The sequence below is a fragment of the Sprattus sprattus genome (assembly GCF_963457725.1).
Source record: "Sprattus sprattus genome assembly, chromosome: 18".
Lineage (NCBI taxonomy): Eukaryota > Metazoa > Chordata > Actinopteri > Clupeiformes > Clupeidae > Sprattus > Sprattus sprattus.
This window is the reverse complement of record NC_137916.1, coordinates 11,934,585-11,956,651: the sequence shown is the minus strand read 5'-3', so window position 1 is coordinate 11,956,651 and position 22,067 is coordinate 11,934,585. Positions and strand designations below refer to the sequence as shown.

General features: G+C 42.8%; 2 protein-coding genes across 5 annotated transcripts; both read left to right on the top strand.

Moving 5' to 3' along the window:
- Window positions 1–1,878: 1,878 nt before the first annotated feature.
- Window positions 1,879–10,582, top strand: LOC308379602 (putative ATP-dependent RNA helicase DDX17). The gene is made up of 13 exons (XM_080856812.1): window positions 1,879–2,303; window positions 2,544–2,703; window positions 2,987–3,083; window positions 3,259–3,392; window positions 3,583–3,648; window positions 3,836–3,977; window positions 4,150–4,310; window positions 4,570–4,742; window positions 4,960–5,070; window positions 5,211–5,272; window positions 5,529–5,588; window positions 8,707–8,943; window positions 9,428–10,582. Exons 1-13 carry the CDS (start codon window positions 2,248–2,250, stop codon window positions 9,973–9,975), a joined length of 2,007 nt encoding a protein of 668 aa, XP_080712938.1. The 5' UTR covers window positions 1,879–2,247; the 3' UTR covers window positions 9,976–10,582.
- A 619-nt stretch (window positions 10,583–11,201) lies between these two features.
- micall1b.2 (MICAL like 1b, duplicate 2) lies at window positions 11,202–21,932 on the top strand. 4 transcript variants are annotated; one of them, XM_080856104.1, is made up of 16 exons: window positions 11,202–11,231; window positions 11,838–12,031; window positions 12,602–12,650; window positions 12,832–12,973; window positions 13,531–13,625; window positions 14,903–15,036; window positions 15,214–15,779; window positions 15,900–15,957; window positions 16,858–17,752; window positions 17,867–17,998; window positions 18,176–18,302; window positions 18,693–18,780; window positions 19,452–19,525; window positions 19,635–19,749; window positions 21,152–21,198; window positions 21,329–21,932. In XM_080856104.1, the coding sequence occupies exons 2-16, from the start codon at window positions 11,838–11,840 to the stop codon at window positions 21,463–21,465; spliced, it is 2,853 nt and encodes a 950-aa protein (XP_080712230.1). In that variant the 5' UTR covers window positions 11,202–11,231; the 3' UTR covers window positions 21,466–21,932. The 4 variants fall into 4 exon arrangements, with proteins under 4 accessions (XP_080712230.1, XP_080712231.1, XP_080712229.1 ...); XM_080856105.1 differs by having other exon boundaries at window positions 11,222–11,305; window positions 11,835–12,031; window positions 13,531–13,607; XM_080856103.1 differs by having other exon boundaries at window positions 11,222–11,305; window positions 11,835–12,031.
- The last annotated feature ends 135 nt before the right edge of the window (window positions 21,933–22,067 follow it).

The following is a 22,067-nucleotide window of genomic DNA, read 5'->3' as shown; positions in this document are numbered from 1 at the left end:
TCTTTCCTTCTTCCACTCTTCTTTCCTTCTTTCACGCTTCTTTCCTTTCTCCTTTCCTTCTTCCACTCTTCGTTCCTTCTTTCACGCTTCTTTCCTTCTTCCAATCTTCTTTCCTTTCTTCTTTCCTTCTTCCACTCTTCTTTACTTTCTTCTTTACATTCTTCACTCTTCTTTCCTTTCTTCTTTCCTTCTTCCACTCTTCCTTCCTTTCTTCTTCCCTTCTTCCACTCTTCTTTCCTTCTTCCACTCTTCTTTCCTTCTTTTACTCTTCTTTCCTTCTTTCACTCTTCTTTCTTTTCTTCTTTCCTTCTTCCACTCTTTCCTTATTTCACTCTTCTTTCCTTTCTTCTTTCATTATTTCACTCTTCTTTCTTTTCCTCTTTCCTTTTTCCACTCTTCTTTTTTTCTTTCCTTCTTTCACTCTTTTTTCCTTTCTTCTTTCCTTCTTCCACTCTTCTCTCCTTTCTTCACTCTTCTTTCCTTTCTTCTTTCCTTCTTCCACTCTTCTTTCTTTTCTTCTTCCTTTCTTAACTTTTGCATTTCATGCACTGGCATTTCCTTCAGGAAATGCATTTTCTAGTTACATTGTAAAATGCAACACATTGCAGGCCAGCTGCACAAATTCCTAATTAATAAAGTATCCATCTATCTATCTAAACCCCTCAAAAAAAGTTTGGAAACGTTTTTTCGGCCGATTATTCCTCCCCTTCAATAATGCCAGTTGGTACTGTAATTTATATCGTTGGAAAGCCTGATTAGTCACCTTTTCAACTAGGTACAACTTGTAAGGATCGTGCATTCGTGGAATGAGCAACACAGCTAAATGTGTTTTTTTGCCAAAATATTCAATATTCTGCAATATTCTTCTGTTGGTATTCACTCTTGTTTTGAGCTTCAAGTGCTGGCAGGTGTATGACTGGCACCTGAGTGGCACCTAATTGACAGCACTTGTGCGCATGGGTCCTGCCACTTTGTTGAGTTTGTGTGTGCTCCAAGCATAAACATTCAGGATAAGGCAACATTCCGTGCAATAGGGCAACTGGAAGCTGGTGTTCCAGTACGCATTGTGGCAGCATTTTTTGGTGTCAGCCCTGGTACCATTTCCAAACTTAGGACCAAGTTCTGTGAGACGGTGAAGTCAAAGACAGACCACGAAGTGGCCGTCCCAGGAAGACAACACCCCAAGAAGACCGGTTCCTCATCCTTGCTTCACTGAGGAACCGTAGGCTTTCTTCCAGATTTACAGGCAAGATTTGCACAACAGTACCACAGATAAATCTCTGATCAGACGTTGAGGAACAGACTGCACATGGCCGGACTTCGTGCTTATAAGGCTGCCAGGGAGCCTGCAATGACTGTCCTTCACGCTACTGAGGTCCCTGTCTGTAAAATGAATAAAGTGTAAAAATGGCCCATATGTGTTGTTTTTTCTTATTACACTGGGAGACAGCAATAATCCAATCCACCAAGCAACTCAAAACAAGATTGAATACCAACAGAAGAATATTGCAGGGGATTTTGGATTACCAACAGAAGAATATTGCAGGGGATTTTGGCACATTTCTTTAGGCCGCTACCCACACTTTTAGAGCTGTGTTGCTCATTCCACGAATGCACGATCCTTACAAGTTGTATCTCGTTGTAAAGGTGACTAATCAGGCTTCAGGCTACAATACCAATTGGTATTATTAAAGGGGAGGAATAATCGACCGAAATAACGTTTCCAAATTTGTTTTGAGGAGTTTATTAATGTCGATAAACTTCGAAGCTGTATTTCTAAACTGCAGGTGGCGATAATGAGTTCACGGTTAGGTCGCTGAGCGTTTACGCAGAAGAACTACAACAACAACTCCCATTTTTGCCTTGCAAAGAGTTTGGGAGAGCAGGTAGCGGGATATCAAAATAAATCTGAATAGTAAATCCTGTACCTTTCAGTTGCATGATAGTAACATTATTTACAACGTGATAAAGATGTACTAACATTATTTGGCGTAATAACGTCATTGTCATTGTTCATTTTTTCCTTTCTAACGGTATTATTGAAACGGTTCTCGGCCTTGATCGATAGTTAGCTGACTAAAGCTAACGTTGGTTAGTTGACGTTAAATTGTAATATTTTCACAAATTACAAGGTACCGTTTATTCTTAAATAAGTTGTTCTACCTGTCATTCGACACTCCACTCGGTTTGTGTTGCAAAGACACAGATAGGTTTCTCATACAAGTTTGGTAATATCGAGGCATCAGAATGAGAGGTGGCTCGTCGTATGGAGACAGGGACCGAGACCGAGGACGCGACAGGGGGTAAGTTGGCAAAAGGTAGACAGCCAACTAACGTATTTATTGATTAGGGGATTAGCTTGATAAACTATAATGCCGTGTACACTATTTTAACACGGGGTCTGACAGATAAGTGCTGCAAACTAATCTGTATGCGAGATAGCTTACTAAGGTTTTTTTTATTTGTTCCAAATTACTCATATTTTCAAGCAAGACATCACTTCAATCATTTAACTGATTATCACTGACTATCTCATGTTAAAGGCCACGCTTTGGCTCTAGCCGCGGCCGATCACCTCCAGGGTCAAAGAAATTCGGCAATCCAGGCGAGCGTCTTCGTAAAAAGAAATGGGATTTGGATGAACTTCCAAAATTTGAAAAGGATTTTTACACTGAGTATCCTGAAATCCAACGACTGAGCCAGGTAACCTTGCGCTTGACAACAGTTAGCATCCATCCTCAGTGATTTAAGGGTGAAAACGCCAGTGTCTGTCATCCAAATCTCTTATTCGATTTCAGATTTAGTACGACAACCTAAGTAGTCCTGTATTACTTTAATAACACATTGAAATGAGTGCTTTCTAACCTTTATAAATGGTTGAGGCAGCCTCTGGACACTGCTAGTTTTTAACTCTTAATCTTAAAGTGAAAATAAACTAAATATTATTTCTTGATGTATTGCCTAAGTGGTTATTTGTGTTTAATAGTATGAGATTGAGGAGTTCCGCCGGAAGAAAGAAATCACTGTAAGAGGCTCAGGCTGCCCGAAACCTGTCACCAGCTTCCAACAGGCTCAGTTCCCACGTATGTACACTACAGGCACACACATTCAGATAGCACTCACAGAACAGCTAACTGTTAGACATGCAAAATTTAAACAAGTCACATGGGAAATACCATTTAACCTGTCCAAGGTTATATGAACAAACGTGTGATGTAAAGTAAGCTTGGAGAAACATGCTTTTTTTATTTACTGTAGAATATGTGATGGAGGTCCTGGTGCAGCAGAACTTCAAGGAGCCCACTCCCATCCAGGCCCAGGGCTTCCCACTGGCTCTCAGTGGTAGGGACATGGTGGGCATCGCTCAGACCGGATCAGGGAAGACCCTTGCGGTGAGTAAAAAATACAATTTAAATGCTCTCCATTTAGTGTTCTTCATAAAAAATATCATGAAGTCAAGGAATGATAGTCAATAAAACTTTCTTTTCATTGAAAGTTGGTCTTGAGGTGGAGGCTTAACCATTCCCAGACAAAATGGGAAATGGTTAAGGAAATGACATATCCTATTTATTCGTTCCTCAGTACCTTCTTCCTGCCATCGTACACATCAACCACCAGCCTTATCTGGAACGAGGAGATGGACCCATTGTAAGCCTCTCCATCACTATGTAGTCCCATGTTGAATGTTCCCTACATTGGCTTAATGGGATATTGGTTTGGTGTTTGGAGTTTGTTCTCAGCATCCAGTTGCAGATTTTGGCAAATATAACCCATTTTCTTTCTCAGATTTTCAAATGTGCTTTCTTGCAAACTCTCTTCCTCTGTCGCTTTGTAGTGTTTGGTTCTGGCCCCAACTCGTGAGTTGGCCCAACAGGTCCAGCAGGTGGCTTACGAGTATGGCAAATCCTCACGCATCAAGAGCACTTGTGTATACGGAGGAGCGCCCAAGGGCCCACAGATTCGTGATCTAGAGAGAGGTGATGTCTCTCAGCTATATATGACACATATAAGGCAGTCCCATACATTTGAATTATAGTGCATCTCAGTGCTAAGTCATCCTAAGGGAGAGCTAAGGGAGAGAGGGTACATACCTTAAAAAAACACTTCTAAATCCTGAGGTGTCCCTTTTTGTTCTTGCACTTTCCTCAGGAGTGGAGATCTGTATTGCAACGCCGGGCCGACTCATTGACTTCTTGGAGGTGGGCAAGACCAATCTGCGTCGGTGCACCTACTTGGTGCTGGACGAGGCTGACAGAATGCTGGACATGGGTTTTGAGCCCCAGATTCGTAAGATCGTTGACCAGATAAGGGTAAGATACAGCCAAATGTTTCACTGGTGGGGTGAATATATGAAATATCTCATTTCTGAATGTTAAAATCTGTTTACAGTGTTTTCTCATTCATTTCTGGTCCTGGAAAAAATCCTAAATGAATGAATGTGTATCACTGCTTGTCATTAAGCTGAGTGTTCTCCTCGACTATAGAGCATATTGCATATGCAAATCACTGGCAGTTTGCGTCCATGTTACCATTTTGGAAAAAATACCTTGGTGCCTTGTTGCCTCTCAGCCTGACCGGCAGACCCTCATGTGGAGTGCCACCTGGCCAAAGGAGGTCCGTCAGCTGGCCGAAGACTTCCTGCGGGACTACGTGCAAATCAACGTCGGCGCCCTAGAGCTCAGCGCCAACCACAACATCTTACAGATTGTTGATGTGTGTATGGACAGCGAGAAGGAAAGCAAGTAAGTCTCTTCTCAGCGTTGAACTGCAGCACAGCCTGTGGCACATCAGATATAATCCTGACGTCATGAGGTGATATTGTTATGTGGTGTACAGCTGAAGGTACTTCAAGCCATGTTACAGCGGAAACTGTTCGTGTACAGTGGAAAAGTCTGAGCATAGCTGTCCAATGATATTTCATAATGACAAGAATGATCTCTTTTTTCACCTCACCATCAGGTTGCTTCAGCTGATGGAAGAGATCATGGCGGAGAAAGAGAACAAGACCATTATCTTTGTGGAGACCAAGAAGCGTTGTGATGACTTGACACGACGCATGAGGCGAGATGGGTGAGTCAGATACTCAACTTCTGGCACTGTGCTGCATTTGTCACCTAATTAGATGCCTTGAAGACTTTTCCTGTGCAACACAACTCAGGCCAAGCATACAAAGCATGAGATTAATAAGGCGCTCAATTGTTTCTCCTCAGATGGCCGGCTATGTGTATCCATGGTGACAAGAGTCAGCCAGAAAGAGACTGGGTGCTGTCAGGTAGGGATTGTGACGAGGCCCTTGTGAAAGCACTGATGGAAGGCTTTGTACTTAATGGATGCTTCCCATCAGCCTAAATATACTGGGTTGTGTCCTATTGCGGATATAGTCCAGATAGATGATTTGGAGTAACAGAGTTGCAAATTGGGTACTATACTATTTAATAATGGAACAGTAAGTCTTTGTAAATACTCTGAGTATGTTCACCATATATTAGTGATGAAATAGTGGTTTGTATCTTGCCTGTTTTCATTAGAGTTCCGCAGTGGAAAAGCCCCCATTCTAATTGCAACTGATGTGGCTTCTCGTGGTTTGGGTATGTCTTGAGTGTTCATTCTGTAACTACACATAACAGTACACGTATATACAGTATACAGACACACACACACACAGGTACTTGTCTGTACCTGGTTTGAACTGATAACTGATTATCTCCTTGCATGTTACAATAGCACACCCTTTTTGCTTCAGTGTGGAGTGGTATAGACCTGTTTGCTTAGTTACTGGAAGTTAAGATATGATTGCGTGATGTTCTTGATTTTGGCTTTGTTGGGTTTTTTTTTGTTAGTAGGCTAGCGTCAGATTAGATTCCACTCCTTGATGTTTAAATATATTGTAAGGATGCCACAACTCCATTCAAGCTGAAGATAAAGTGTGACGCTGAATTATAAGTGGGTATAGCGTGGGATAAATGAGCTAACTTCAGCCGCGTATGAGCTAAATTAGACAAAGGGTACAGAGAAAGATGCCTTTTGTAGATTTTTAACCTATTTTTGTTTCTGTGTTCATTTTTTTGTTTCTTTCTTTATTTTGTTTCCAAGTCTCTCTTCCGGCCGTAGAAGCGCACAGGCCCATGGGAGCCTGCGGCCGGACCTAGGCATGACTAATCGAAGCCAGAATTGTGGAGCGAAAACAGGGGAGAGAGACGGCCTGATTTTAGCTATCCCTGAAAACAGCCATCTCACCGAAAAAACCCTCCCCTCACCTAGAACCAAACGCGCTCCTGTCAACTCTCCCCCCTCCAGGGAGCTGACTGTCTGGAACCCCTTGGGGGGGAGAAAGGGACGCTGCTGGGATTTCAAATTTTGAAAAGCTGGGGTGTGGTGGGCCGGTCAGCTGAGAGGGCAGAGAAAGGGGGCGTGGAGGCGGGTGACCTCCCTCCAGCTTTGCCAGCACCTTGCTATGAAGGTAACGCACCATTGCCAAGGAAGTAGATCTTTACTCCCCCGTGTGCAGTTCTAGTGTGTGTGCATGTGTCAGAGAGATTCTTCTCTCAAGCCCCCACTACATTTGGTTAAGTTTTATCAGCCAGGGGGTCTTCCAGTAGGTTCCTATTTGGGCACATAGTACCTTACTTCAGTGTAGAAACTGTTAAGCATAGTTTGTAGTTTGAGGGTCCCCTTACAGTAAGAAAAAGCCATTGGTATTCCAGCCTCATCCCAGTGAGGTTCAGCGCTTTAGTCAGAGGTGGTGCGTTACGAGAAGACAGCAAGCGAGCGGGCAAGCTGAGCAGCCAGTGGTCGCCGCGTTGGAGGCCCCTCCCCCCTCTGGTCGACCCCCCTGCGGCCTCCCACTGCACGGCTCCCTCACTGACTCCCCACCCTCGACTCTGGCTGTGCGGAGGTGGCCTCTCCCTCTGCGGGCGTCATGTCTGGTCCTGGCTGGCAGGAGTCCTGGCCTGAAGGAGCCTCTCTCTTTATCCTTCACTCTTCTCTTTAGCGCCCTTCCCATTGTCTTCAGTTTTTCTCATCCTCTTTCTCTCCATTGTCTGTCCATCATTTTTGCTGTGTTCCATCACTTTCCCTCTCTCTCTCTCCCCAACCCAAACTCGCCCTTCCCTTGGCCACATCTTTGTCTATCCCTCTTTCTGTCCAGCTCTCTGCATTTCTCTGAATACTTCTTTTTCCTCTCTGTCTAATTCTCTCAAGCTGTCCGTCAGTCATGTGACAAACCCCCCACTCACCCGAAATCCTCCTTACTCTTCAGTTCTGAATGTCCTCTTGTGTGTATCATGCCTGGATAATCATCGTGTCAGGGGAAAATGGAGAGACCTGAACCCATGACTCTTCTCCATTTGATAGAATAACCACTGGCCCCAAGCCCATCTCCTCATCGCAAAAAGCCCCTCGCTCCCTCACCTTCTGTTCAGTCTGTCACACGGTTTACCGTGGACCAATGGCCCACTGTCTGTTTCTCGTTACTCAACACTAAAGACCTGGGCTCCTGGAGACTCTGCCTGGCCTGGAAGGGCCTGGTGGGGGTCTGGAACATGGATCCCCATTGGCCTCTTTCTACTGTCTCCTCTCTGTAGGGATATGCTAAAATCCAAATGGAGATAGAATACTTTACCATTGCAGCTTTATGTCAGTCAGATTTATGTTTGGAACAAGAGAGAGAAAGGAAGCTAGTATTGTTTGGCCCTGCTACTCCAGTCCAGGGTTGTGGAGTGGGGTGTTAATGGAAGGGTGCGAACAAGGGGGTATTTGCTACCTCCACACCTCTCCAACCCCTACCAACAGCCCAGGACTGGTCTTGGGGGCAGAGGGAACCTCAATTATCCAGGGTAAGTACCTCAACCCCCTCCTCCTACCCCGTTGTGCTTTGGCCTTCAAAATATTAATGTTGTCCAAAATAAGTTGTATGTGGAGACTTTCTAGCAGTGCTTTCAGAGCCCTCTGTCAGGTGTAATGAGAAACAGACTTGTCTTGTCCAACAATCCTTTGTCCCCACCTAGGTAACAAGGTAACAAGGTGTAATACTACAGTAGTTTTCCACCTTGGCGGTAGATCTCAAGTCCCCAAATCAGTTGTTCCTGGTGGAACTCTGCCTCAGCCTGATTGTGTACACCTGTAAATGAGTTCACCTACACGTGACATGAACCCGACAGGACTAGTGTTTAGACACTGCGGTGGTGGTCTGGGCCATATAGGTCACAAACAGCCAAATGAACTGCCTTCTCCAGAAATAATACTGTTCCAGGGTGTTTCCTACCATGCTATGATCGGTCACCATTGAAGATAATCCCATGACCCTAACTCATAATAGTTTACACAAGGCGAAATCAGGACTTGGTGAAAAATGGACAGCATTTGATAGTATTTATGCATATTAACAAAAATGGTTGTGGCAAGGCTCATGAATGGTCAAGTTTCCTAGCAAGCTTTTTAACTTAGCAATCTATAAGAAGTAAATGAAGTTCAAAGCAGCTGTATCCTGTCCAAAGCATATTTATTGGTTAGTTCTCAATCCTAAACTCAAGGAATATTTACCTAGTGGGTTAGTTGCCAAAAGCCCAATCTTTCACAAGGACACACCAGTCTATGGTAAATGGAGCTCATGCTAACTTCACCTCTTTATCTTCCTTCCCTTTTGCCTAATGAAAACCCTGCCACCTTCCTGCTGCTTCCCCTTTACCCCCTTTTCCCCATCCCAAGATGTGGAGGATGTAAAGTTTGTCATCAACTACGACTATCCCAACTCGTCGGAAGACTATATCCACCGCATTGGGCGCACAGCCCGTAGCAACAACAAGGGCACAGCCTACACCTTCTTCACCCCTGGCAACCTGCGCCAGGCTCGGGAGCTGGTGCGCGTGCTGGAGGAGGCCCGGCAGGCCATCAACCCCAAACTCCTTCAGCTGGTGGACTCTGGCCGTGGGAATGGAGGAGGAGGTGAGTTGATGGGGTGCAGGGTACAGGAGGAGGAGGAGGTGAGTTAATGGGGTACATGAGGAGGAGGTAAGTTAAAGGGGTGTAGGAGGAGGAGTAGGTGAGGTAATGGGGTATAGGAGGAGGAGGTTAGTTAAAGGGGTGTAGGAGGAGGAGGAGGAGGAGGAGGAGGTGAGTTAAAGGGGTGCAGGGTACCGGAGGAGGAGGTGAGATAAAGGGGTGCAGGGTACAGGAGGAACAACAAACAAAAAACTATGGACTACAAAATAATATTAGGAAATTAGTATTGTAATTGTTGGTGCCAGGAAGTATTATTATGTTCTCTACAACAGAGCCTGGACATTTGAACTGTAATCACAGATCTTTGTGGCACGGACACAGAGTTTTGATGGGTCTTTTGTTATGATTGTCGGTTGTACTTTTGGGTTTACATCACTGGGTCATGTACACCTGCCTAACCATTTATAATTATGTAATAATTTTCCAGGTGGGAGGTCTCGTTTCCGGGGCAGTGGCTCCAACTCCAACAACCCCAACCTGATGTACCAAGATGAGTGTGACCGCAGAATGCGCTCAGTCGGCGGTGGCAGCAAGGACAGCCGCGGGGGCAGTGGCTCAAGCAGCGTATTCAGCCGTGACCGGAAGCGCGACGGGGGCGACTGCTCCTCGTCCTACCGCGACCGTGGCAGCAGGGATGGGCGCGGCAGCGACGGCTCCAACTCCTACAGCAGCAGCAGCAGTAGCCAGTATGGCAGTTCCAGCAGCGGAGGAGGCAGCCAGTACATCTCCAGAGATGGCTCTCAGTCAGGGGGCGGCTCAGCAAGTGGAGGCGGAGGGTCTGTTCAGACCAGCCAGTCCCAGAGCCAGTTGGGGAATGTGGGGGGCAGGTCGGCCAACCCCCCTCCACTTCCCACAGGGCCGCAGCCCCTCATGGCCCAGCAGTTCTCACCCCCTCAACCAATGATGGGCTTCATGGGTCAGGGGGGACTCTACCAGTTTGCACCGCCGCCACCTCCACCCCCGCCAAGAAAGTAATGATATTTGGAAATTACTTCAAGTGAGGCGTTTAGTTAAGCTGTGATGATGCCATGGGATCCACAACTGAGTGTATTGAACCTTCTGACATTCCACCAGGTCCTTGTTTTGTATATCTCCTGTACCCTGAAACGTATCTGAGTGCCCGCAGTGCAGAACCCCAAAGTAGATAATGGCATTCCAGAGGGCATAAATATGCTTCTCGCAGAGTTGTACTTCCTTGTGTTGCAGAGCCAGAGTTCTTACCATACATAAACATCTAGGTCCCCACCATTCTGATCATGATGTGTGCAGCTATCCACAGTATTCAAATGGTGTAAGACAAATGTTTATTTAGAAGAGTAGGGAAATGTAGTTCATGAGCAGACACCAGCTGTATTTTGTAGTTTGGCTGCATTTTAATTTTGCAAGCATTCATCAGATATTGTCTAGAGATGCTTTATTTTTTTGGTTCTGCTGTTGCATACATTTTTTTTAAACCTTTGAACTGAATAAGCTTATTATTTTATCCTTTAAGAATTTACAGAGGTAGGTGATGCACATGGTTATGTCCTATTTCTTTAGGGTCTGCTCTTTTGGTCCAATATAAAAAAAAATCTGAACATTGGCGTTTGTAAAATGGTCTGGTGTTTGTTTGTAGTCTGGTGTTTGGTGGTGTCTCTGGATGACCATGAGACGTTCATATTGAATCAATAGGACATGATCGCAGAGGATCATTTTGAGAATAATATTGTATTTGTACCTTCAGTTATTAATACAAAATCAATAATCAATCTTTTATCATTTACTTCTGTACTGCTGTATTTGATTTAATAGAGATGTTGTGGATGTAGAGTGTGCAGTTGTGCAATTCGTTCAGCCCCAATTGTTTCCTACTGCACAGCCTATTATGATCTTACATTTTTTTATCCTCAGTTATGTGTCTTTTTTCAGATTTAAATAAAGATTTCCACCAAGCTAAACAGTGACTTTGTGTGACATTTTTATTTCAATGGTGTATGTAAAAGGGGAGATGGAATTATCTATGGCATTTCTTTCAGGTCAGTATGAAAAGAACATTCAAGTAGGTTTGGGGATTTGGACACTTTCGCAAAGTTCATTCAGGGACATTTTGTATTAATACGGTAACTGCCGAATTGTTTTAAAAAGGAGCCAAACTGATTTACATGTGGACACGTAGTCTGTCTTCTAGAATTTAGAATTCATGGTTATACTGTGTCCCCCTACTGGTCGTTCGAGAATAACAGTGGCTAGAGGTCTGCGGTCTGCTAGTCGATATTGTTTTGAATCTTTAGGCTGTAATTTAACTGCATGGAATTGGTTTGCGCATGTAAGTGTCCGTCTGGAATTCCTGTTGATTTGTAGATTTCAATACCGTTTGGAGGGGCGTTTGAATAGTGGGCAACGTTTTGAAAGTTTGTGATCGACAAAGCTCGAATCACCATGTCTATTAGTCGTCTGTTGCGTTGATAGAAAAGTAAAGGTTTGTTTTTAGTCAACGGAACAGAGACGCTAGGTAGGGTTAACTGTTTAATTTTTTGGGGATGAAGATGTAATTTATTTGCCTCTGAAATATACTGAAACCGTTTGTTGCATAGCCTACTTATAACATTATTATAACATCGGTTGCTAAGAACTCGGAATGGCCTGACTGAATATTTTGAGGTTTTTTTTTTAGCTCATATCAATTCACCACATCTAGTAAGCGTTTCTTTATGAAGGCACAACTTCATTCTTAAGGAGCATTGTTTATCTTGGTACATTAATTTGTACCCAAGTGGCATGTAGGCCCTTTAACTTGAACATGAGGGAGTGTTACGCTGAAGACACCATAACAAATGTGGCACCTAACGTTACAGTAGATGGGTGCACTGCTGCTCTTCAAAGACGTGGCAAATGTACTCTACAGTGATATGGGGTCCCAGAAACTGTTGCTGGCGTGGTGTCGCTTACAGTGTGAACATTATCCAAACGTGGATATCACAGATTTGTCCACCTCATTCAAGGATGGACTGGCTTTCTGCGCCATAATCCACAAACACAGACCCGATTTAATGTAAGTATCCATGCGCCAGGACAATGAAGTCTAATAGGTCTGTTATATGGTACGTTCTTAGTTAAAGTTGTTAAAGCATTTTGCATTTACAGTTGCCACAATACATTTCAGCGTCAGCCTCACAGGTGTATAATCATTTATAATAATAACCGTCTGAGTAATTGGTTTACCAATTACTTTATTGTTCACGTTGCTATTTTAAATAAGTAGCCTATGTTCACCAGACCCGCCTACACATGACCTTAACCGGTAGCCTATTAGATTGGATGCCAATGTATCTTTAGCCGAGGATGTGCGCTTACTCACCAAGGATTTGTAGCTAAGTCTTCTGTAAAGAACAACATTCCCGCACACCTAAGCGACCCCCCACCAACAAAATCCACGAAGCTATAGTGTTTTCATTTCTCTTAGGTCCCCATATTGTCTTGTTATCAGCATCTCAAACTATGACTCATTGCAGTCCTATGTAATATAATGTCCAAGTTCTCCTACTTAGTGTTCAGGTCCTTGTACAGCTGTTTCATTTTCTGTACTTGCACATCGACTGACGTAATGTTCTTGTCAATACAGTGATTTCCATTCACTCTCAAAGGACAAAGGCTATGAAAACAGTCGTCTGGTGAGTTTTATTTCTCAAGGATCAGCCTGAACAGGGACAAGTATGTTTGATTGGTTGATGTTTTTTTTTTCAGATTTTATAAATAAAATAGCCTTACTTTTGTCTGTCACCTTTTTTGGGTGGGGTAAAGGACCCCTTTGCCACTCATATTTTGACAAATCTTTTGATGTGTCATACCAAGGCCTTTGAAGTAGCTGAGGCTCATCTCGGTATCCCTGCCTTGTTGGATCCTGCTGACATGGTGTGTACGGAGGTGCCCGACAGGCTGAGTGTCATCACCTACCTTTCCCAGTATCTCACCTACTTTGCCAAGGCATCTGATGGTGAGTTCAGGCAAGGAGGTGCTCCTGCGTCCCTTCACTTAGCTGACTGTGCTTGTGTAATTGCACACTATTGCACCCTACTTTGCATAATGCTGCCATTGGGAGACTCTTCTCCTCTGGGTTTTATGTGAATGCAGAAAGTAAAGTACAGGACACATGATGGACACTTTTCCACACTCATACTAAGATCAATGAGAAGTGGTTATTGGCCAATTTTATTGTTCCTCAATGTGACACCAATGTCACACAAAGTATGTGTATAAGCATTCTTCTGTAGAGTTTGGGTGGTGTGGAACACCCTGCGCTTTAGTGCACAAAAGGTACAGGACACACTTGTGCACTTATGCTGAAGGGGTACAGGACACACTTGTGCACTTATGCTGAAGGGGTACAGGACACACTTGTGCACTAATGCTAAAGAGGCACAGGACACACTTGTGCACTAATGCTTAAGAGGTACAGGCATGCGTACCGCAGACAAGGTCTGGTGTTGTTGAAAAATATAATGTGAACGTTTACATTTTCACATACATTTTTTTTTTTTTTTACATTTGCAGATGGCTTCAGTAACTTCCTGATATCCAGCCTCCCAAACACCTGCAAAGCTGGGAAGAAGGCCCCCCTGATGTCTGAGGTTGTACACCTGCCAAAAGTAAAAGGCCACTCATTTAGAGTTCTCTATAAGGCTGTGCTTTATGTGGTTGATTTTTTTCTGTTGTTAAATACGACAACACGATGTTCTTGTTTAGCTACTAATTATTGTGACGACCACTGCACGCAGACAGATGGCCATTTGCTGTTTGTCAAAGTTTTCTTCTTCATCTTCTTCTTTCGCTTTTTTCATTAATTTTTGGTCAACGATATCATATACTTAGACTTCAGCAATCCACATGAAATTTGGTATGGTTGTAGCCCCACATGGCTGATGCTGAGTACAAGGTTTGTGTCCTTAGTTGTGCGTTTCCCTTGGTGCTAGCGCCCCACTTGCTCACGCCTCCTCAGGTTCCATTTGGCTTGCTCAACAAATGGCCGTCAACGGACAATCAAAATTTAGCAGCCAATACATGCCTTTGTGAATGGCTAATCTTAATGAAATTTTGTAGGCTCATTTATAATGGCATATATCGGCTATTTACCCAATATCAAACAAAGTAGCCTTAATATGTCACTAAAACATGTTGTCCTCTGTTCCTCTGGCATGGTTTGGTCTATCTTCAAAATGCATTTTGTCTTTAAATCCTTATGTAACATTTGCGAAATTCAAATGGCCCTTTCACCAGCAGTCAAATCATTCAACCTTTCACTACTTGGGGCAGCTTGCACATTTGCTTGGACCCTGATGATCGCTGCTTGCGGTTATAACAGTGTACAGCCGCTACAACCACAAACAAAAGGTTTCTTAAATTTTCACTCACAATGAGATTAACAATGAAAATTTAAATCTATTGTTGCCAGAAACATAATCATTCAAGATAACACACTCCTTGGAACGGAAGATATCTCGCTATTTTACTGAGAGATGCCAGTAACAATGAATACTGAGAATAATAGTCTGCAGCAGCATCCATTATATGTTGGTCATCAAAGCTTTCATGAACATAGTTTTGAAAGGTTGGCTTTCCCACTCTTACCCAGCCACTGAAAAAAAAACAGTTCTCCTTATTTAAGGACGTAGACACTTCTCCATGCCTTCATATCTTATGTTATGTCCTGTCTTGTATGGCTCAGGTTTAATTTTTTTAATCATCTGAAGTCATTGGAACATATATTTTGGTCTACATCTGTTGTTGTAATATGATTGATGAATTAATTTGACTAAAATATGCTTAATGTCTATTCCATAATCAACCTGGTTTGGTGTTTTTATTTCATTGTGAAACGTCATGTTTCTTAGAAGAATAACCCTCCCTCTGGTCTTGGCACTGTTAGACCTCAGCAGAGAAGACAAAGGACAAACCCAACAGCAGAGCTCCTGCCCACCTGTGCAGTGGCTGCCAGAAGCATGTCCACCTGGTGCAGAGACACTTTGTGGATGGAAAGCTATACCATCGAAGCTGCTTCAGGTAAGGGCTGCTGTTGGAGGGCAGAAAAAAAGCACTTCCATGACCAAGATCCACTTACCTGAGGTGTTCAGGAGGACCAGGGGAATGGAATGTTTGTAATAATTTGTTTTATTTCTGCTGTATGCATTAATGGAAGAAGCAGTTTGATCAAAAATGCTGTTATTCTGTTTACCTCAGGTGTAGCCAGTGCAGCAGCACCCTCTTACCAGGATCCTACAGAAGAGGAGTGGAGGCTGGCTCTCTGTTGTGTTCACACCTGTGCATGCAACAAAACCCAAATGACTTCTGGAATCCTCATCGCCTTCAGAGATTTGAGAATCAAGACACACTTTCTATTTCGACCGGCCTCACTGAAAAACACAATCTAGAAGTGGACATAGACAAGCGAAACGAATGTCAGGCACCCGTGAGCAGGAATAGAGGTGAACGGTGCATCAAAAGCAGTGAGGAAGCCGAGAGTGGAAAGAAATCACTCTCTGTCAAGCAGGTAGGAACAACAAAAATAGAAGGAAAACAAACCCTTGAAAAGGAGAAGCTCATGGACGTTGACACAAAGAGGCCAGGGTTTAGTGCACGCGCTGGCTCTACTCCCACACTGGCTGGTCAGTCAGGCACAAACGGTCGGCCAGTGCCAGCACCACGGAGGACAAAAGCTCTGCAGCAGGAGCCCCGCACGTCTAATCCTCCCTGGCCACCACCCAGAACACGTCTTGCTAGGGTGATGGACCGCTCTGAGTCTGAGGGTGAGTTACCATTACCATTTGCTTCAAGGTAGTGTAGTAAACAACACGTTAGTAAACAACACTTAAGTAAACAACATGTTCCTTATGTCTGCCTCATTCATCTCTGGCTTGGTCTTCCAGATCATGGCAACAAGTCTAAATCAAGCCCTGGAGAGGACGCCTCCAACTTATCAAGATGGTCTGTATTAATTTGAAGTCCTAGAACTGTGATTTTCTAGCCTGGATACCAGCCCAAACCCCGCCCACAAAAATTTTTGTCAGGGAGATTTGGTCTGGCTCTGGGTTAATTGGGAGAGAGTTTCATCGGTAGGATCAAACCGGACCAATCAAATTGGCAGGGCGGGCTTTATACGTTGATGGACAGATACCAACGCTTGAGTTGAATTAACCGGTAGATTCGAACTCCGACCAAGATGGCCGCGTCTCGGGTGCTTAGTGGGGAATATTTTATGTGAATTAAGCTATCTACACGACTTTTTAATGTCTACATTGACTCGGTTAGTTGTGCATGTGCAACACGAATGTTACAGAGTATTGTTTGTCTTAACTAAAGTTCTCTAGACCGTTATTGTTATATCATTGCTAACGTGTACACAAAAAACCCATCGAAATAAACTGTAGCTTGTAGCCTTAATGCTAATTAATTAACGTGAGCAGGCATATCTCAACAGACATTGACAGCGCATTCATTTTGAAAGAGGAACAGAGAAACGCGATTAAGGCATTTGTCATTGAAAAGATGTTTTTGCCGTCCTTCCTAGGGATCAGGTAAAAGTTTAATCTATCAGATGGTAATAGGCTACTACGTTGCTCTGATTGGTTCTAGGTATCCAATTCAGCGAATAGGCATTTTCTTTCCTGGTTTGTTGAAACACGCCCCATAATCACAGCCCAAAGGTCCGGTATCAGACTCATATTCTGACTAGAATCATGAGTATGACATCGTCAGGCTAGTGATTTTCAGTTAGATTGAGACTGGTCTCTTAATGGTAAATTAGTGGTAAATCATCTGTGTTTTCATGTCTGCAGTTGCGTAATCTGAAGATGTGTGAAACGTAATGTCAATTTTCTTCTTCAGCTCTGACCAATCCAGTGAAAGCCAGAAACCTAAAAGTCCCCCTTGGATGGATCTGATTCATCCTGGACCTTGGACCAAACTCCCTCCAGTCCCTCCGCCTCGCTTCCCTCATTCCTGCTCTGTCCCTTTCCTCAGTGAGATGTGGTCACGGCAGAAGGCTGTTCATGTCTCCCCTAATAATCCATTTGATGAGGACGACACCTGTGAAGGTCTTCAGGGAGCGCCCAGAGGCACACTGCCCGTGTGTTCAAAGAGAGGTGAAAGCCGGGTGCAGTTGACCATGGTGACGAGCCAGACATGGTGTGGCACCAGTGAACTGGGCCAGGCCAACTTTAAAGGGTCAGCTAGTGACAACTGGACCTCAGAGGCCAGTGATCCTCAGTCGGCTGAAAGTGTCGATACACCATCTGCACTTGGAGGGGAATCCATTTCAGAGGAGAGAGGGGTGGTGTGCTCAGCTGAAGATCTGTGCTCAGCCCAAGCTAATACTGCAGCAAATGAGGCTGAAACAGACTTTCTTCAGAAACAACTAGCTGAGGCTAATGTTGGCACGGCTAATGTGGTTCAGTCTACTTGTTCATCTGGTGTATCAGATTTAGCTGAGACTGCGGGTTCGTTATGTTTGCTAAATTTAGCTAAAGCAGTCACCGCACCAGAGGCTTCCAGATTAGATTCCTCTGCTGGCAGAACGGAATCAGAGAGTTTGCCAAAATATTCTTCAGCCTCGTTATCCCGGACAGTTTCAGAAACAGAAGTTTGCCAAGAGCAAGATCTCCCCAAAAGTTTATCAGAACTGCAGTTATCACCCCAAAATTACCCAAACACAACCTTTTCCCTGAGTGCATCAACAAGTGACTTAAACACAGAGCTACCGAGTAAACCACATTGTTACAAGGTAAGGGCATCTCAAGAATTCAGTGATCACTGTGATATTTCAGGGTGTGTTGAGATGTTCTGTTGAATTATCCTTAATTATATTTTAGTGACGTTATCTCTTCCTTCCCATTAGCGCACATGCAAAGAAAACCCTTTCAACAGGACAACATCCCTTGTAGAGATTTCCAATCCTGTGACTCCCTCAAGTTCCTTTCCCGCCAAAGCAGCTGCCCCTGGTCATGGCTTTCCCCTCATCAAGAGGAAGGTTGGTGGGCAGAGGGTCCTCACCGCTTGATTTGATATGATTTCTTTACTAGTTCAGGAACCAGACCTTCATTTGACATTTTGTCGTAATCTATCAATATCAAACCTTCATGGAGGATTGAGGATTTAGTTCTTTAGTTCACAAAAAGTGGTCTGGTGATTGATTTAACACCCGCAGGTACAGACAGACCGGTACATCCTTCACAAAGACTTCCAGACAGAGAGAGGGGAGCTGGAGAGGCGATTGGATGGCCTCGAGCAAAAGGGGGTGGAACTGGAGAAGAGCCTGAGAACCTGCCACAATGGTGAGGGAAGATGGGTGTGGATGGGTGAATATCCGGAACCTATGTTTCAGTTTTGAGTTTGATTTGGTGTCGGTTTGGTTTGTTTTAATTATGACTCAGTAAAAACTTTTGAGTCTTTGGTTGGAATACCAATAGAGTGAACTAACTTTCCATTTAAAATGGTTGGGCGACTCCTGCTGTGTTTAGTCTCACAGAACATGTGCCACTTGACCACACACCACATCCTCTGAGTATGCACCTTATTTGCAGCTCAGTGCTCAACAGGGTTTGCAACTTTGACAGCCTGTTTCTCTTACTCCCTATGTTGTGTGTGAGAGTATATCTGTTGTCTGTTTGGATCACCACCATATGAAGAATATTTCTCATGTAGAAATGTGTCTCTCTGTTCAGAAAAAGAAGCTGACCTGTTAGTGAACTGGTTCACCCTCATCCATGATAAACACATGCTGGTGCGCAGAGATGCTGAACTGGTCCAAATGTGAGTGCACCAACCTTATCGTGGCCCAACGTGATTCCCTACTTAAATTAATATTGTCTGGTGCAATGTTTGGAAGTCAAATGACTGTCTGTACATGCACAATTGCAAAGCACACCGCAATGGGCTTCAAGAGCACAGAAAAAGGAAGCTCAAAGCAACACAGCACTTTCTCAGTAAGCTGTCCTTGTTCTTGCTTTTAATTTGAGTTCCTGCTTCTTGGTTGTGAATCCTGAATCCTATTAACCTGAAACATGAACAGTTCTCTGTATCAGTTATCTTTCTGTGTCTGTTCCTGTGTTATATCAAGCCAAGTTCTGTGGATCTGACATGGGAAACAACAGTCAACTCTAAACCATGTGTTTTTTGATCTGTTTTAACCATTTTCATATAATGGCAACAAATATAAACGAAAAAAAAAGAAGTTGCTCTTGCTGTTGCTGTAAACTGGAGAATAGTATGCTGGCATTTTTCTAGTCACTGATGATGCATTAAGGTCTTTCTCTTTAATATGATCATAACTACAACACTCACTACTCGTGGCATTTATCATTTCAATCATCATTGTCATGAATATCATGAAACTGGCATCAAGGTACAGCAAAGTGACAATTATTAAGGCTCTCAGGTTCCCACAATATAAGTTTTGACAGTTTTTGTCTGTAAATCTGAAGGGCAAAGCAGCAGACCCTGGAGGAGAGGCAATCAGATGTTGAATATGAATTAAGATGTCTCTTCAATAAACCAGGTGATCACTCATTTCAACAACAATGCTTCTTACATCGTGTTTAATTACTGATTTGAGGTATTTCTACAGTGAGTACTGTTTATTTTTGTCAACCCTGTCTGTTGATCAGAAAAAGAGTGGAGCAAGGATGATGAGGCCAGAGAGAAGCAGCTTATGTCAGACCTGGTCACCATCATTGAACAGAGAAACCAAATTATCAACAGTCTAGACCAGGACCGGCAAAGGTAGGCCAACTACAGTGGCTTACAAAAGTATTCAACCAACTTGAAAGACATCACCATTCTCTGCGATTACACAAGATACTTACACATATTTTCCCAATAAGTATTCCCATTGCGAACCCTTATGCTGTAGTATATTTCTAAATTCGTTATTTGTCTACTGCTAAAATTAAAAAATAAATCAATTAAAAATGAAAACTTTCTGCTTGCATAAGTATTCCCCTATACATTAATACATGGTAGAGAATCCCTTTACTGCAATAGCAGCCTTAAGTCTTTTGAAGTTAGACAGTACCATCTTTGCACATTGTTCTGCAGAATTTTCCCCTTTTCTTCTTGGTAGAATTGATATAGAACATCGAGGTTCATTGGGCTGTCAGACTTGGACTGTAATAGTGCCACAGATTCTCTGTAGGATTTTGATCTCTACTTAAACCACTCATAGGTGGTACTTTATTATGATAAGTAATGGTTAAATAAGGGGCACTGTTTGTTCATTTTTGTGTTTTATAGCTTAAGGTGCTTGTTGGAGATAAGTTTTCTTTTTGCTCTACGTTTGAAAGATATTTCCTTTGTGTCCCTGGGGTCTGCAATATGCGATATGCATTTTGGTGCATACACAAATTCCCTAATAGCTTAATAATAATCATAAGCCACAATGTAATATACCTGGCCTAAACAGTAGTAGAAAAGGATGTTCACATACATAATTGACACCATGGGATTGAACATGTGATGACAACATTTGGAAGACAGAAGGATGTGAATATAGTGCATTGTGAAACCCCCCTCGAGTCATCATTTTTTCGTAGTCTTGATAGAAACTAGCCAAAACTACTTTGGACATATGTCTGTTAGCCATGTGTTTTTCACTGAAATAATGGGACTATATGTGTGACATGAGTTGAGTTTGTAATAATAAGGGACTTTGGATTTGTTGCTTGACCCTTGTGGCCCTTTCACTGGTGCCATGAAAAAGCCTGAAAGTGTTGCCTACAAGTTTACCCCACAGCACCTCTATCATTTGCTCAAAAGAAAGGGGTCTAAATACTTATGCAAGTAGTATATTTCAGTTTTTAATTGATTTATGTTAAATGATAGCAGACAAATAAAATATATAAACTTTGGAAATATACTAGAGCATAAATGTTCACAATAAAATACTGAGCGGGAAAATATGTGTAAATTGTGAAGAGTTTCAGGGGGGTTGAATACTTTTGCAAACCACTGTAGATATGCGGTTTATTCTCTGACTAGGTTAATCTAACATAAGAAATATGTGACCATTTATTCATGTGTCTCTTTGTTTAAGGTGTAATTGCTTTGCAATTCATAAAGGATGTTTGCATTTTGTTTTCTATGTATCTTTTGAAAAACACTGATGGTTTATGTTTGTTTCTCTCAGAGAACAAGAGGAGGATACGCTGTTAGAGGACATGATCAAAAGGAGAGGTGTGAAGCGAATCGCTCTTCCTGTCTCCTTATTACTTTTATTCATCCCATTAAAATTGGCATTCGTTTCAGTTCTGTTTTCCAGAGGCCTTGTTTTCTGCAGCTTGTATTGTTTTGTCTACCCTCTCAGATATCCATAGAAATGCTGAAGATGATCACAGGATCTTTGGAGGAAAGTTTAAGCCAATGAAGATACTGAAACAGCTCAGCCACAAGACTGAGAGCAAAAAGGGGAAGAGCAAAACCTCTCTCAAAAAGAAGAGCTGAAGACTAGCCACTGGGGCAGGCCTGCCATGGTACATGAATGTGCAGTGATGATTACTGGACAATCTGTGTCACAAAAGCCAATGGCACAGATGTTATTCACCCACAAAATTAAATTAAAAATGGAGAATTTATGTAGAGTTTATGGGCAGTTATGGTGAATTATTGAAGTTATCTCATCCATTTTATGTTTTTGTTTTTGTTTTGTATATATATTACTCCACAGGATGGGGTATCATGAAGAAATTATGGATTTATAAATAAATATTTAAATGTTAAAATTAGTTAAACTCATGTTTGTGGCCAATTTTAGAGATTCTTTTCAAGAATGACTTAGGGCAAAATTGTGTAGACCTAATCTAGAATTTCGATATTTATTTTCAGGCTGTGTTAATAAACCTGAAGACATTCTGTTGAAATGTAAATAGCTTTCATGACACTCCTCTTTGGTTGGGAAGTAAAATATTGATTATTTGTACATTGGTGTTATTTTGTTGTTATTTCCAATGACACGTGACACGTCATAACTTCAGTAAACTCATAGATGTTTATATTGTATTAAAAAAACACTAGAACCCTGACTAGCACCATTATCTTAAACTGGC